At 55.5% G+C, this 14,865-nt stretch overlaps 8 protein-coding genes across 10 annotated transcripts; 3 read left to right on the top strand and 5 right to left on the bottom strand.

Annotated features, from left to right (window-relative positions):
• Positions 1-295: 295 nt before the first annotated feature.
• Positions 296-1,788, top strand: IUM83_16579 (LAO/AO transport system ATPase; the record flags this gene model as incomplete). 3 transcript variants are annotated; one of them, XM_067941469.1, is made up of 7 exons in its annotated part: positions 296-317; positions 405-485; positions 561-782; positions 847-1,198; positions 1,279-1,357; positions 1,422-1,514; positions 1,582-1,788. In XM_067941469.1, the coding sequence occupies 7 exons, from the start codon at positions 296-298 to the stop codon at positions 1,786-1,788; spliced, it is 1,056 nt and encodes a 351-aa protein (XP_067783232.1). The 3 variants fall into 3 exon arrangements, with proteins under 3 accessions (XP_067783232.1, XP_067783233.1, XP_067783231.1); XM_067941470.1 differs by having other exon boundaries at positions 1,422-1,538; positions 1,608-1,613; XM_067941468.1 differs by lacking the exon at positions 296-317 and having other exon boundaries at positions 407-485.
• A 141-nt stretch (positions 1,789-1,929) lies between these two features.
• IUM83_16577 (uncharacterized protein) lies at positions 1,930-3,136 on the top strand (the record flags this gene model as incomplete). Its single annotated transcript, XM_067941466.1, has 3 exons — positions 1,930-1,961; positions 2,038-2,108; positions 2,844-3,136. 3 exons carry the CDS (start codon positions 1,930-1,932, stop codon positions 3,134-3,136), a joined length of 396 nt encoding a protein of 131 aa, XP_067783257.1.
• On the bottom strand, positions 1,996-2,802 carry IUM83_16578 (LHY protein; the record flags this gene model as incomplete). Its single annotated transcript, XM_067941467.1, has 1 exon — positions 1,996-2,802. One exon carries the CDS (start codon positions 2,800-2,802, stop codon positions 1,996-1,998), a length of 807 nt encoding a protein of 268 aa, XP_067783234.1.
• A 662-nt stretch (positions 3,137-3,798) lies between the features above and the next one.
• IUM83_16576 (High mobility group protein 1.2) lies at positions 3,799-5,540 on the bottom strand (the record flags this gene model as incomplete). The annotated part of the gene is made up of 2 exons (XM_067941465.1): positions 3,799-5,205; positions 5,274-5,540. The coding sequence occupies 2 exons, from the start codon at positions 5,538-5,540 to the stop codon at positions 3,799-3,801; spliced, it is 1,674 nt and encodes a 557-aa protein (XP_067783307.1).
• A 136-nt stretch (positions 5,541-5,676) lies between these two features.
• Positions 5,677-7,024, bottom strand: IUM83_16575 (Drug/Metabolite transporter (DMT) Superfamily; the record flags this gene model as incomplete). Its single annotated transcript, XM_067941464.1, has 3 exons — positions 5,677-6,327; positions 6,425-6,604; positions 6,677-7,024. The coding sequence occupies 3 exons, from the start codon at positions 7,022-7,024 to the stop codon at positions 5,677-5,679; spliced, it is 1,179 nt and encodes a 392-aa protein (XP_067783256.1).
• A 1,047-nt stretch (positions 7,025-8,071) lies between these two features.
• On the top strand, positions 8,072-9,607 carry IUM83_16574 (camp responsive element modulator; the record flags this gene model as incomplete). Its single annotated transcript, XM_067941463.1, has 1 exon — positions 8,072-9,607. The coding sequence occupies one exon, from the start codon at positions 8,072-8,074 to the stop codon at positions 9,605-9,607; it is 1,536 nt and encodes a 511-aa protein (XP_067783306.1).
• A 260-nt stretch (positions 9,608-9,867) lies between these two features.
• On the bottom strand, positions 9,868-11,593 carry IUM83_16573 (sodium-coupled neutral amino acid transporter 6; the record flags this gene model as incomplete). Its single annotated transcript, XM_067941462.1, has 2 exons — positions 9,868-11,373; positions 11,471-11,593. The coding sequence occupies 2 exons, from the start codon at positions 11,591-11,593 to the stop codon at positions 9,868-9,870; spliced, it is 1,629 nt and encodes a 542-aa protein (XP_067783308.1).
• Positions 11,594-11,919: 326 nt separating this feature from the next.
• IUM83_16572 (Sodium-coupled neutral amino acid transporter) lies at positions 11,920-13,887 on the bottom strand (the record flags this gene model as incomplete). Its single annotated transcript, XM_067941461.1, has 5 exons — positions 11,920-12,516; positions 12,597-12,986; positions 13,066-13,111; positions 13,284-13,414; positions 13,657-13,887. 5 exons carry the CDS (start codon positions 13,885-13,887, stop codon positions 11,920-11,922), a joined length of 1,395 nt encoding a protein of 464 aa, XP_067783230.1.
• Positions 13,888-14,865: the final 978 nt, after the last annotated feature.

The raw sequence follows: 14,865 nt of genomic DNA, 5'->3' as shown, positions 1-14,865 counted from the left end.
CGCTCCGGGTCAAGCAGCGGCGTGAGTGCTCGTTCGTGGGAATACAAACTGGGCGATGGGTCCCATACTTTAACCAAGTGAGGCGCGTAGCTAATGCAACTGACTACTAAACCCTAGGTGTGCAACACACCAGTGTACTGCCCAAGCGAATAGTTTTTGTCCAAACGAAGAGTTGTTGCGGTAATATCTGTTTTGCGGGTGCGATGGTGTGTCGCACATCGCAAGTACCTAGTTCAACACACTCGCACTTTGTCGGAGACCGACGTACCGAAAACGCAAGTCAGACAGCGTCATCATGCGTCGCGTGGTTGGGCAAGGCGCGGCGGCGGCGGCGAGGCGTTCCTCGGCGCTGACGCCTGGTGCCGCCCACACGCGCCTGGTCAGCGCAGCCACGTCCTCCGTAGAGATGCGGCCCATGACGCGGCGCCTGGCGGACGGCGTGCTGCAGGGCAACCGCACGGCGCTCAGCAGGTCCATCACGTTGGGTACGAGCCGCCAGCTTGAAGTTGCCCGCCACCATCGACTGAGATAATTGTGTGCGGCCGATGATGTTGCTGCAGTGGAGTCGATGCTCAAGAGCGACGAGGAGCAGGCGGAGCTGCTGCTGGACAGCGTGCTGGCGCAGCGCCGGTCGCTGCGGCCCACGCACGTGGACTCGGCGGGACTGACGTCGTTTCGACTCGGCATCGCGGGGCCTCCGGGCGCTGGCAAGTCCACGTTTATCGAGACACTGGGGCAGTTCCTCACCGCGCAGGGCCACAAGGTGGCGGTGCTTGCTATCGGTACGTTTCCACAGCCTAGACGGAACCTCGCCACGAACGCTAACTGTCGCTGCTTTGTTGACAGACCCGTCGTCATCTCGATCGGGAGGCTCCATCTTGGGCGACAAGACGCGCATGGAGAAACTGTCTAATGATCCGAACGCATTCGTGCGCCCGTCCCCGTCGCGGGGCACTCTGGGCGGCGTCGCGCAGCATACGAACGACATCGTCCTGCTGTGTGAAGCTGGTGGATACGACATTATCCTCGTGGAGAGTGTTGGCCTGGGTCAATCCGAGATCGTGATTGATGATACAGTGGATATGGTCATGCTGCTGGTCCCTCCTGCTGGCGGCGACGAGCTGCAAGGCCAGAAGAAGGGTATCGTGGAAATTGCTGATATTGTCGTGGTCAACAAGGCGGACGGTGAGCTAGCAGCGTACGTTCACATGAAGTCTAGGATTGCGTCTTCGCGGGTCCACTGCACAACTTAAAAAAAAATGCGTCGATATGTTGCAGACCGGCGAAGCATACTGCTGTGGACTATATGCATGCCATGCATCTGATGCGGCGAAAGGACCCAGACTGGGAACCGAAGGTAAGATCTTGCCTCGCTCTCATACATTGAGTGTAGATATTGAACGAAGCTGTATGTGCAACAGGTGAAAATGATATCAGCTCTTGAGAAGAAAGGTATCGACAAGGTGTGGGCGATAATTGAAGAGTACAGAAAGACAATGGGCGATCTCGATAAGGTAATTAGTCCCACAAAGCCGCTGGTCTCCTCTCATGTGCCACTACCTAACATCAAATACTTCACAGATTTCTCAAAAGCGTAATGCGCAAAGCTCTAAGTGGATGTGGAATCAGTTAAATGAGCAGCTCATGCGATCCGTCTCCCGTAGTGCTGCAGTACGGCACAAGGCAGACAAAATGAAGGAGGACCTTGTTCATGGCTTCATTAGTCCACGCTCAGCAGCTGCAACTGTGCTCGAGCTGTTCCTTAAATCTCAACAAGAGGCAAAATGAAGGCAATAAAGCAACCATGGACCAGCCTAAGATTTATCCAGCCAACCGAGCGCTTCGAGATCGCTCACTTGAAAGCGAGTAATAACATGCTAAGGACGGAATTGAAGACTGTTCTGTTTCGTGTGTACTTCGCACTGCTTGATGATGTTTAATTGTACAAATGAGTGCAACGGGTAAGTAATTTCTGCGAGCTCTTACTTGCTTCGCTCAATAGATTGACGAGGTGGATGGAATCTGCTCTGTGGTTAGCATCGAGAGCCCGAGCGACGATGCCTTGGCGCTTCCTGTGGCGGCCGTGGTCGCTGTCGCTAGCTTGCGGGGTCTTCCTTGTCGCTTCACTTTTTGGCGTGGGGCTGAAATCTGATCTTGCTGCTGTAGCAGGGCGTAACATGAAAGAACCTGAAGAGCACACAACTCGGCTTCAATGAGACTCGACAGGCGATGGCGCAGGTTTGGAGACGCCTTCGCTAGTAGCTCTTCCTGTGACGGTAGACACTCCACCCGTGTGGCGTCATTCGACCGTTTCTGAAGCTTATACGGGTAGCTTGAAGTGATCGGGCCCATTCCGAGCTGCCCTTCGAAACCTGTCACTGCTGCACGCGATCGCTTTTTAGTTGGCCCTGCTGACTGCTTGTACAGTCCACTGACTGCCGAGCCCATCGGAGCGATGAGGATAGCAGCGGTCCCCTTAGCTTGACCTGCAGAGTGGGTGCGAGCCATGTGCCGAGAGGCATCTGAAGCATCGGCATCGTCGTCGCCGCTGTTCTGAGCGACCGAGGAGCCGCCGTCACTGAAATAGCCGACTGGCCCAGGCATGACCATGGCGAGCCCGCTGTGCTTGCGCATTTCGTCATCACGCGCGAGCTTGGCAAAGTACTTTTGAGCGTGGCTCCTGATCTGTGCTGACGTGCGAGTCTTGATCTTGGCCGCCACCTTTTTCCACTCACGGCCGTACAGCCGCAAGCCCGCAAGGAAACTCTGGTGTTCCTGCTCGGTCCAGCGGCCTCCGTTCATACCTGTCTGACCCTTTTGATGTGTTGCGTTGGATGATGCAGGAGGGGCTGCTACTGCGGTGGCTGATGGTTTCGTCTTCGCCGTTTCAAGGGCCATCGAGATTGGTGATGCCGTCGCAGACACCAAAGGGGCGATTGTCGGTGAGTTGACATTGCTGCGGTCGCTTCCGAGCAGTTCATTCGCGCGCGGGGCAGCGACTGGGAACAAACTCGGACTGGAGGCAGCCGACTTTGAGCTGTCGGTGGGGCTCCCGGTTGACTGCGAGTGTGGAGAGGATGCTGGAGAGAGCGACATGAGTGCTGAGGACGAGATCGGGTCGCGAAGCATCGACTAAGTGTATTGATCGCTGAAAACGAGGTTGTTCAGACCGGATCGCGGCGGGATCCGCTGTCGTCTGTCGAGCTGCTGCCGCTGCTGCGATCCACGATCGCTGGTTCCCTTGGCCGGTGGGCGCCAACTTGAGAAGTGAGCGAGCGGAAAGATATTCTTTGCCGCTTTTTGCCGCTGGGTGCCTCGGTTCGTTTCGCAGTCTGTCACTTGACTGGGCGTGAGTATTGAGCCCACCTAATGTGCTCGAGCAGTTACGCCTGAAAAAACCACCGCTGCAGCACTGGCTTCTGCTCGAGGCCAGATGCTGTGAAAACCACCACCACCAAAAGATTTGCACGACAGAGCTGCACGGAGCAGCATCGCGCTAGTGCTGGCGAGCAGGACGACCTCCTATTCATAGGCGCGGTGCGGAGTCTCAGGCCGCTTGGCGCATGGCGCTGACAGATCAGCATTCGTTTCAAGGAGAGTCGCGTTGACGAGCTTATTAATAGGCCGCTTGGTTGAAGTGGTTTCGTACACATTCCCGTCCGTTGACCGACCGCCAGCGCAATGCAGACCAGCGCCGAACGTGAATCGCTCGCACCAGCACCCAAAGCAGCATTGGCTGGTGCGTGCGTGCGTTTCGATCCACGATTAGCAGATAAAGATTCCAGCTCGACAGCTCCTTCAGAGAAGAGCATCGAGCTCTTCTGCGGCTGGCCTATTGACGTTGGTCTCGTTATTGTTGTCGTCCGCGAGCTCAGCCCACAGCAGCTGATGAGGCTCCGACATTTCCTGCCAAATTGCAGCAGCTTCGTCCTTGGACATGCCTTTCGTCTCCCGGCGTTTGGCTTCCAGAAAATGGCGAAATCCTGCCGAGTTGCGCAGCGTCTTCTTGTTGGCCTCTTCCTGGTGCGTATTGTAGACCTGCAGTTCAGCTTCGTAGCGGCGCTTGTCCTCCGCAGCCATGCGCTTGTATGGTTCGCGCTCGGTCTCTGACATTTGACGCCACAGACGACCACAGAGTGCGGAACACTCGTTGTGAGACATCTGATACGTCGCGAGCAGCTCGGCGCGCTTGGACATGTACATAAGGTTGTAGGCTGTCTTCGGTCGTCGCGGGGGCACCGACTTTCGCTTCTTGCGCGACACGGCGGGCTCTTTTACCGGAAGAGGTACTTCTACTTCCTTACGCACATCTATCTGCTCCCCAGACTCCTTCCGCTTTTGTGATACCCTCTTGGTTGGAGGATCGGCAGCCTGCTCGTCATTCTGCTGTGCTATATGAGTCTCCATTTCTGCTCGGAAGCGCTCCACATCTTCATCGGCTTTATTTTGGTAGAAGGCGCGCTCGTCCTCACTTAGGGCCTTCCACGTGACGCCGATTTCACGCATGATGTCGGGGTTCTTCAGACCGGGACGACGGTCTACCAGCTCCTGCCGTTTTGTCGACAGATAGCAGTTGTAAGCATTCATGGGCAATCGAGGAGCTGCTGCGTCCCCACGAGCCAGACGCCTGAGCTCTTCCATTCGTTTGTGTGATCGTTGGATCGCCGAATCCAAGTATGCCGGCGGTTTATAGGCATTCATCTCGGTATCGTACCGCCGTTGATCTTCCTTAGCCAATTCATGCCACTCATTCTTGTCTGCTTCGCTTAAACGCTTCCAGAGTTGGCTCATTTCGGCACGAAACTCGTTAATCGTCATATTCAGTAGCATGAAGCTCTCGCGATTGTGGCTCATGAATAGCTGGAAGGCCGTCTTCGCTGGCTTGGGAGCGAACGGGTCTTTCAATGGAGTTTTCAGCGCAGGCGGAATTTCAGGAAGAGCTGTCAGTGTCGGCTGCAAGCGCCCAATCTCTTCCTGGAAACGAAGCTTGTCTTTGGCAGCCATGTCTTCCCAGACCTGGCGTTCATCATCTGACAGAGCTCTCCACTGTCGCCCAACCTCCTTCGACACGAGGGGTGCCGCGAGCAACGGGTTTGCAGCCACCACCTCTGGTCGTCGACTCTTCCAGAAGCAAATGTAGGCAGTGTCTGGCTGGCGCGGCTCGTTCGACTGTTTCTTTCGCTTGGTTGGGATATGCACAGGTTGCTAGCACACATTAATTTGAGCAGCACGTTAGTCGCCGTCCTCAACAGTAGTCATTTCCTAGCACGCACCTCGTTTGACTGCTGGTTCATATACTGGTGAGCTTCAGTGTGAAAGCGTGCCTTGTCAAATTGTGCCAACTCTACCCACGGCTTACGCTCTGCAGCCGTCAGCGCCTTCCACTGTCTCCCAAGCTCCGCCGAAACCTGTTGCACGGACCATGACGCGTTCACCGCCGCCAACTCCTCGCGACGACTGTGTGAGAAGTGCACGTATGCGTTCTTGTGCGGCGCGAGCGCCTCGCGGCTGCGCGATCTCTTGGATGGCGCGGGCTGCATCGAGGAGGGGGGGGGGGGGGGGGTAAGAAATCAAAATGTTTATTTTTGAACCACTGAGACCAATCATAATTCGGTAATTGCAATACTAAAAATTATGAGCAAAATGTATGAACATTAATGTTGAAGTTGCCTTTACCTACGGCAGCCCCATCCTGCGCATGCTGCGCCTGGCCGCCCAGTGGGTGTGCACTCTGCGCAGCGCCAGGAACACCACTCCGGCAGCTGTGGCGGCGGCACCGCTTGCACTCCATGGGTTCAGCGCAGTACCCAAGAGGGTGACGCCCCACGCAAATTCGCACCCCACGTGCACCAGTCGAGTGGCTGCCAACACCCCGGCGCCGTCGAACTGGAATCCGCGTGTGAGGAAGAGCTGCTCTGCGAAGGCCAGTGTGCCGGTACCGACGATGGCGCCCCACGTCTCCAGCGACAGGCCCGCCTTGAATTTGCCGTGCTGCACCACTAGCATCGCGATCAGCGACACGAGCGTCGTGGTGAGCAGGAAGTAGTGCATCACCACGAGGTACGGCACCTTCTGCAGGCTGCGCAGGGACACATAGGCGCCCGCCTGCATGAAGACCGCCACCACAGCACACCCGATAGCCAGCGACTCGCCAAAGAGATATGAGGTCACGAAGCTTGTCATGGAGCGGCGGTACCATTTCGCGTCCGTCGATCCGTTTTTGCCAAAGAAAAAGGCTGGTCGTACGACCAGCACGGCACCGACGACGCACAGCACAGAACACGCCACCGTGAAAGCTCCAGGTTTCTCCTGTAGAAAGTAGGCTGCCTGTGTGGAAGAATGACAGGCAGTGTGGGGGTGGTGACAAATCATTAGATCACATGGAGATCAGGCGACCACAACGGGAGATCGTTGACGGACTCACCATTGCGAACGCTAGTAGCGGACTTAAGTACGTGATTGCTGTTGCGTTCGACACTGCCAGCTTTTGAAGCACCAAGACCGTGAGTGTCAATGCGATGCAGCCCGTGACGCATCGGAGGAGCAGTGGGCGATAGAACTTCTTCTTCACGCGCGTTTTGACCCCGGTGGTCGTGATGGCAGCCTGGAATCCAATAGCACAACCCCGATAAGTAATAAAATACCTTCCAGCAGCAGCGACCGCGCATGACTTTACGAGTGTTAGCAGCCACGACACGAGCGAGCGCCAGAAGAGCGTCTCTACTGACGACAGCTTGAATGCGTCGTCCTTGACCAACGTGGCGATGCAGCTAGCAAGGAAGGCTGACGTCCCCACCAGGATGAGGCCGGCGATGCGGTTGGCGATGCTGCGCACGACTGCACGGCGCATAAAGCGCGGGAGCCACTTGCCTTCCGTAGCAATGGACTCGAGCGAGTCGGACGCCACGAGCAGCGGCAGGTTCTCCAGATGACGCATGGCCTTCTTGCCGCTGTCGATCTTCCCTGCCGGCGCGGAGCTGGTGGCGGTCGCGTACACGGCGCCGTAGACGGCTGGCAAAGGCATCCTGGCTGGCGCTGGTGCTGTGATGCGGGTGGACGTGAAATGGAGAGATCTTGGTGGCCACGCGCGAAAACCTGATTTCCAATTTGGATTCAAATCCTTGAAGTCATGTCTAATACTGGTTGCACACAGCAGCAAGAGTTGGGCTGCGTACGGAGGCTCATCGAGAGCACATTGAAGTGCTCTCAATGCCACCATGTTAAACACGATGCGGGCCTGACACTGGGCCAGCTTCCTTTGTCTTGGTTCCTAGGGTAGCGTGGGCGTTGTAACCACGTTAGCGCAGTACCAGCCAGCCCATTGCCTATGAGCCACTGCGAGCCGCAGTATGCGACCGAGGAAGCGCAATACTCAATGACTGAACGCCCGCCTGCATTCAATCCCAGCAGCAGCAACAGCCTCCTGACTCGCGTGCTTCTACACGAAGCCGGCTCTGAACTGGCAGAAGAACGAGTTGCTGTTCAGCAATACATGTACCAGTGAATCTCAACGGACTGCAACGAGTAGGATCGAATCCCCACTCGCGATTCTCGGGCCGAAGGAGTGCTGTGCCGCACAAGCAAACCTTACAGCCAGCTCATCGAGCAATCAGCACCGAGAGCGATTACACGGAGCCCGGCGCGGTGCAACGTCAGACGCTCGGCATAGAACCCGCGAGAGGGTATCCGCGCAGGGAGACTGTTGCTTCTTCGCTGGCCAACCAGAAGCATACAACGCACTATCGATCGAGTTCGCCTCGGAGGCACACCCACGCAGCACCGAAGCAAGTGTCCTCCAGCGGCGTCAAATCGTCCTCTATCATTAGGGCGGCCATCGGTTTGTGACTGGTGTACAGCGCCGTCGGTGGTACGAGTCTGATTCGACGACAGACTCAGATTTCACGACAGACGCTCGCCAGTCCACTTTGGCAGCAAGAAAAGCAGAGCTCGCACCGCTCGCTCGACACTCCACGCGAGGACAGTCCAGCCACACCAGCTACCAGCCAACGGGTCAGTCAGCCAGCCAGCCACTGAGCTTCCTAGCTTGCTCCTGGGTAGACGCGTGACGGCCATGGGCGACCACCAAGACGCGAGCACGAACGAAGAGCGCAACCCGTCCAGCCCGGCGGCGGGCATGAGCGGCATCGACTGGAGCATCTTCAAGGACGGCGAGGAGGACGCCTTCGGGTGGCTGCTGCGCAACAACAACGTGTCGGCCTCCGCCGCTGCGGCTATGAGCGCTGGTATGTTGGGCGGGGTAAGTGGCGCCGACATTCTGCCGCTGGACGACATCGAGATGGACCGCATGGTGGCGGGGCCTTCGGGGCTGGCGCAACAGCACGTGACCAAGGCCCAGCCCGTTGGAGGCGCTGCTGTTGTTGGGGGTTTCCACGCGCTGAGCGCTGCGCAGACGAACGCCCGCTTGCTGGCGGCGCAGCTGTACGAGGGGCTGCGGTCATCGCCTTCGAACCCACCAGCCAACCTGCTGTCAATGCTGCCCAGCATGCCGCCCTTCGGTAATGCTGCCGATGGCGACTACGATAACTTCGATGATGATGATGCGTGGGAAGAAGAGCTGGAGGAGGAAGAGGAGAAGGAAGCGCAAGAGACAGCAGCGAACTCGACACCAACTGGGCGTGGCACTAAGCGAGGAAGCGGCGCTGCATCGTCGCGAACGATCGAAGAAAAAGCCCTCGCTGGTAGTCGGAGTACAAGGGGAAAGACCAAAGCGAATACCGCTAGCGCGGCGAAGAGCAAGCGACCGCTGAAGCGCAAGAAGAGCGGACCAGCTTCGCCAACTGCAACAGGATCAGGGACTGAAGAAGACCTGGAGAAGAAACAGCAGCGCCGTGTTAAGAACCTGGTGTCAGTAAGAGAGTTCCGCAAGCGGAAAATGAAGCAGCTGGAGCAAAACGAGGCACGACTACGGCGACTGGAGGCAGAAAACATGGACTTGAAGATGCGTCTGAAAATCGGAAAGGAAGCCATTTTGAGCGAGCAGCGCGAGAAGAAACAAATTAAGGAGCAGATGCGGGAGATGCTGCAGCGCAATGCGAATGAACAAGAAATCGCGCAATTCCTCAACATGTACAAGGTGACGTACTCGGACTACGGACCAAAACGCCGCGAGAAATTGCACTTCCACCTGTCGCGCATCCGGGAGCTGCTGCTCCCCACACAGGTCACGAAATTAAGTTTGTATTCCGTGGAGCAAGGTGTGGATATGCTCAAGCGCGATCACGTTATAAAGGAGGACCCGATGTCTGCACCTGAATCAGCCACAGCTACCATGAGTCTTTGGGGTATCTTGGCTGACGAGTTGGAGGTGTCAGACGAACAGCAACGTCAGATTTTGGAGCGCCGGGCTGCTATTAAGAAGGTGCGTGATGATCTGAATCACACCTTAAGCATCGTGAAGAAGCTGGAAGAGGTGACCGACGAGAAAAACACAGCGCTGGAAGCTCAGGTGGCGCAACTTCAGCAGATTCTTACTCCTTCTCAAGCTACCAAGTTTATCATCTGGGTGAAGGAGAACCCAGCCTTTATGTACATGCTGGACAAGCTGGTGGACTCCACCCTTCAGAACACAAGCAGCACAGAGGAGTGACCCACCCTATCGCTTGCTGACAAGTAGGCGCGAACTCGTACCTACTCCAACACCCATCTTCTACTAGTATTCATGTTACTTCAGCTCCTGGTGTCGTTTGGGAAGGTTCAAGGCTAAGAAGGCTGCCTAGCAGCTTTGTAATCCCGCTGGGTATTTATTAGGTTACTGCTTTGCCATTGGCAGCAACTTACGCAATTACGACGTATACAAGCGCTCACGAACAGCAGCGGCTGGCGCACCTCATGCCTCTGCGGTGCGGACTATTTCGGAAATAAGTACTTAGCCTGCTGGAAAATCTTCGTCATCTTTTCCATGTTGTCCATGGCACCGTTGTAAAGCAACTTTACGGGTAGGTTCCCACCGATGTCGGTTTGGCAGATGTACGTTAAAGTGAACCCCTTGGGGCCTTCGACACTCGTATCCTCCTTGCAGTGGAAGCACGAAAAAAATATGCGGCCGCGAGTCGTTCCTGGGCGCTCCGGCACATCTGTATGCTCAACACTGGTGAAGCAAATGGAGTTTTCCTTAACAAGGTAGAGCAAGCAGAAGTCTCGCGGGGCCACCAACCCACCCAGAAACGGCTTCTGAGTGTTGACACATACACTCACGTCCACATCGTCCTCAAATTCACTGCTGTCGAACGTTTCGATCACTTCAAAGTTCGCCTCGTTGAGATCCCATACGCAGCGATCTCTTGGGTCTTTACTGTCCATGAAGGCCATGAACTTGGCCACAGAAATTCCTGTAATGAAGACCTCAATCTTGAATATTGCAAAGGGCGTCTTATTGGTTGTCAGCTCGTAAATTTCTCCACCCCGGGTCGCCCTGACCAATTTCCAAGAGCTCTCACCACTCAGGTAATATGCCAACGTGTCTTCCATTTCGTGAACGCGACTCAGGTACTTAGGTGGAAGAGGCCCACTACCCGGTGATACAGCAGACTTCCGACGCCTTGTTCGCAGTGGCGTCGCTTTCTGAGGCGCCACCGTGCGTGGCTTTGCAGCTTGATCTGCCTCAGCTGGTTTGCTTGAAGATCTTCCACTGAGTCGGTCCGCATGAATCCATGGGTGTAGCGTCAGGAAAATGCCATACGTTGCGACACAATACCATAGACGCTGATGAAGTGAGAACCCATCTGCAAGAGCGATCACAAGCAAAATAGAAGCCGCGAAGAGTGACATCCACAGACCGATTGCGGAGTTCATACTCGTCCCATCGGGGCCGTCATTTGGCACGAGCCCTAAAAATGACGCCACACGATAGGACAGCCCACCATAACGAGCTTTGGAGACCACCGGTCGAATCGTCAAGTCGCTGTCGTTCGAGCTATCCATAAAAGAAACTCTGCCGAAAGAATCTGCACCAGCCCACACTTCTTCCATCAACATCGATTCACGGCGCTCAGACTCTAGCATGGACCCTCCGATGCTGGAGCCCATCATGGAGCTTCGACGACTCGAGCCTAACATCGACACTGAGTCAATCATCGACCCTCGGCGCCTTGACTCAATCATAGAGCTTCTTCCGGCAAAGCTCACACCGCGCGCCTCGCGGGCAGCCTCTGGAGTGTCCGCGTGGTGTGTGTGCTGCGAATCCCCACGCAAGCGCCTGGCGGTGTCGGATGAGGCAGCTTCATTCTCCTGCCAAATCTGGCCGAAGCACTGGATGCAGATGCGCGAGTTTCCCTTGAGTCTTTTGGGGAGCCCCTTACGCACGCCCAGCAGCGGGAATTTTAGCGTGCAGAACTGGCATCGCCACTTGCGGCACTGGACAGCGGTACACAGCAATAGCGAGCAGGGTCAGCGTCGGCAACGCACGGAACCACAACTATTTAGCGCATGCAGGGTTGATTAACGGGCGTACGTAGTCGCATCGCTTCGGAGGCAGCAAATCGCGCAGCACCTTCAGGTTGGCGCAATACAGGCATGTCTGGGCGTCTTCATCGCCTGCTGCTCCGTTTCGTGCATTATCGGCGGTCGCGTCCATGCCAGGACTGGTGCACTCTCCGCGAGCGAGAGGCTGTGGTTTTTAGTCTGTGATCGGTTCGCGTGCTCGCAAGCTGTCTGCTTCCGTAGTGATGATTACAGCATCGCCAAGGTCAGTCGAAGCTGAAGATGACGGCACTGCCTTTTTCTACCAATGGGCGCTGGCTTGTGTGCGCCACACCCGAATTGAAGCCAGCAGATGGCAACAAAAAGGTTGAAACGACGGCCTCGGTAAAAAGCAAATGCGTTGCTCTTCATTTCTGCGCTTTACTCGATGCCGCGCGTGTTGATGTTATACTAGCTAACGACTCTTGGAATTGGCCGTCCTCACGCAGGCGGCATCAGCAGGCTGGACCACACGGTGACGCCCGTGCCCACGAACCCTATCACGATCGCGCCAATGAACAGCAGCACTGGGCCAATCTTCTTGGGCCCCAGGAGAGGACCATCCTCGAGCTTCAAAATGAACGCAGCCGGGAAGCAGAAGCACACCACCGTGGAGCACGTGCCGCCAATGATGCCGAAAACCACGTTGATACTGGGACAGAAGATGGCCAGAAGCAGCGCCAGCAGCACCAGACCGCTCGTCACAGCCACATGGCGCGACAACGAGTCCTCCGAGTTGGAGAAAAACATCATGTCAATTGTGAAGCGGCACGGGAAAATGTTCAGGGGGAAGGCCACAGCCACCGTGAACGTGATGGCGGCGCGGCTGATAGCGATCAGTGTGTCGTTCAGCGGGAAGCTCAGTAGGATGTTGCCCTTATACTTCGGTTCCACGAGTTGAGGCCCGAAAGCTAGATACGCCACCACGCCAATGGACAGATAGATCAGGAAGGAAATCAGCGTTGCACGGTCCACAACCTTGTTCATGCGGCGAATACACGGACGCTGCAGCTCTGTGTAGATCGAGAACACGTTGACCTGAGCAAATGGGGTCAGTTGGGCTGAGGGAATAATGGGCACCGTAAGCGATAGCAGCCACGGCCGACACATTTACTTACCTGGCAGGTGAAGGCAAACATGACAATTGGCACACTTAGCATGAAGTCCGGACCGCGGCTTAACTCGATCGTCCAGCTGATATCCTCTGGGATTCCATTAGCACTCGCGTACATAATCGACCGGATGGCTACTGCAATGACGAGAAATATTATGGAAAATACCCCCAGAATGGAGGAAAACTGAAGACTGCTGATGTCTTTCATCAACGAAAGAGGAAGCATGATCGTTCCGCATGATATCGTCATGAGCACCCACCGCTGCGCGAATATGCTTTGCACACCAAAGCAGAGCTCTCCAAGTGGTGTGATGATATCTCCTAGCGTCACGAGGTACGCAACTGAAATGCCGAAGCAAAAAATCAGGATATTCACCTCCACGAAAATTGTCATCTGCAGCCAAGCAAAACGGATAGTGAGTATCGAGCGTTATCACGTGCGTAAGTCGAGGAGCAGGCCAAAACAGCAGTACCTTCGTGCCGAAGCAGTACATCGCTAAGTCCTCATATGATTTCAACCTGCACAACGGGTGTACGTCAGTTGTCGAATCAAAGCAATTGCGCATTTGCCTCCTCTTACTTGGTGATGTCCTCCGCACGGATCAGCAATCGAATCGTGTACACCGTTAGCACAGCAGCCAAAACAAGTTGTGCCACAGCGAAACCCAACCCGGAAACTGCCACTGCGTACGGCAACGACAGAGCACCAGCACCAAGCGTAGCGCCGGCGAGGTTGAATACTGAGCCGCGAATGGAGCCCTTCGACGGAATGATGGACTGATGGTATGGGAAAGCATCGCTGAGCAGGTCATCGTCATTTGGCTGAATATCAAATAGTCAAAGTGCATCCAATGGCGAGCGTTAATCACGAAACGAGAAGCAGTATTAATCTGTGGTCCATGCTTACCTTTCGGGTTCGCATCGGTGACATGGAGGCGATGAAGCTGCCAATCTTCTTCATTTTCTGTGAAGAAGCAGCCATAACATTAGCACCCACAGACTTTATCAAGAAGAAGCTTCCGTCAAACAGCACGTTGGGGGCACATGACATAGCACATGCTCACACGCCATAAGAACGAATTCACCTTGAAAATGAGCGGCGTGTAACCCAGCTGCTTCAAGTACGAGTCTCTCAGAGGCCGCCCCCTCTTCACGTGAACGTCACCTCGCTCGATGTGCTCCGCCGTGTCGCGGTCGTACACCACGTTGGTGGTGGACGACAGGGAGTTGGAGCGCCCCTTGAAGCGCCCGGGGAGCAGCGGCTCCGTGACGCCATTATCGTACTCGTGGCTCATCAGAACGGGTTTGCTGGACACGATATACGAACATACGCACGATTAGCAAGTGCCACGCAGCGCACAACGAGCGCCACCGTCTCGAGGGACACTTGCTTGCCCACCAACCTGCGGGTCCCTTGAAAAACACAGCTTTCCGAGTGGTGGACTATCCCGGTGTGGGATTTAACGACGGTGTGGCGCACACTAACAGAAAACACTGTACTACTGGAGCGATTCCAACAGCGTTTTGGACGGATCAAATCGAACCAAATCCCAAATTTGGTTAAAAATACGCCAGAAAAGGGCCATCCATCGGTATGGAAGCTAATCGGATGGAGGCTTAATTTATTCCTGAACTTTCTCGGATGTAGGTTTGGATCAAATGCTGCGAAAATCGCTCCACTGTACCTCCAACCCGGATAACCCTCAAACACGGCAGGTAGAATGCGATCATCACTTGGATTCGCAAAAACCGTGTCTATCGAATAGGATTGGCGGAAACAAAGACTCGACCAAACTCACTTTTTGTTGTTTATTCCTCGAAACCACAATCAAAAGCGCACCCCTCGGACGCGACGGGGGAAACGGAGACTGTCCCGAGTCATACCGTCTCGGCATTAGCGCACACCGTTCCAGCCCGGGATGGGTTCAGGCGAGTACCTGAGGTGGTCGGCCGAGGAGTGGGGTCTGCGGGTCCCGGACCCCGCACTTGCGAAAACTACTGAAGACGGGCCCACTACTAAGTGGTAGCCCCGCGGACGCAAAGGTTCCACTGTATGTAGGAAGGACTTTGCGAACGGATGTCGTTTGTAAGTATTTGATAGGTTTTGGAGCCTGCGATTGAGTGGGACAAACGGGGTGTACAGAAGAATGCGTACTCCCAAGGGATGAAACGCAAAGCTGCGGAGGCCGAGTAGGATGTTGCGAGCCACAGGTAGTGGCGGTAGCGAGGAGCTGCCTTCGCCACCAAGTAAGGTCACTAAGAAGAAAAGTTTT

The sequence above is a fragment of the Phytophthora cinnamomi genome (genome assembly GCF_018691715.1).
Source record: "Phytophthora cinnamomi strain GKB4 chromosome Unknown Contig100, whole genome shotgun sequence".
Classification (NCBI taxonomy): domain Eukaryota; phylum Oomycota; class Peronosporomycetes; order Peronosporales; family Peronosporaceae; genus Phytophthora; species Phytophthora cinnamomi.
This window is presented reverse-complemented; position numbering and strand designations above follow the sequence as displayed.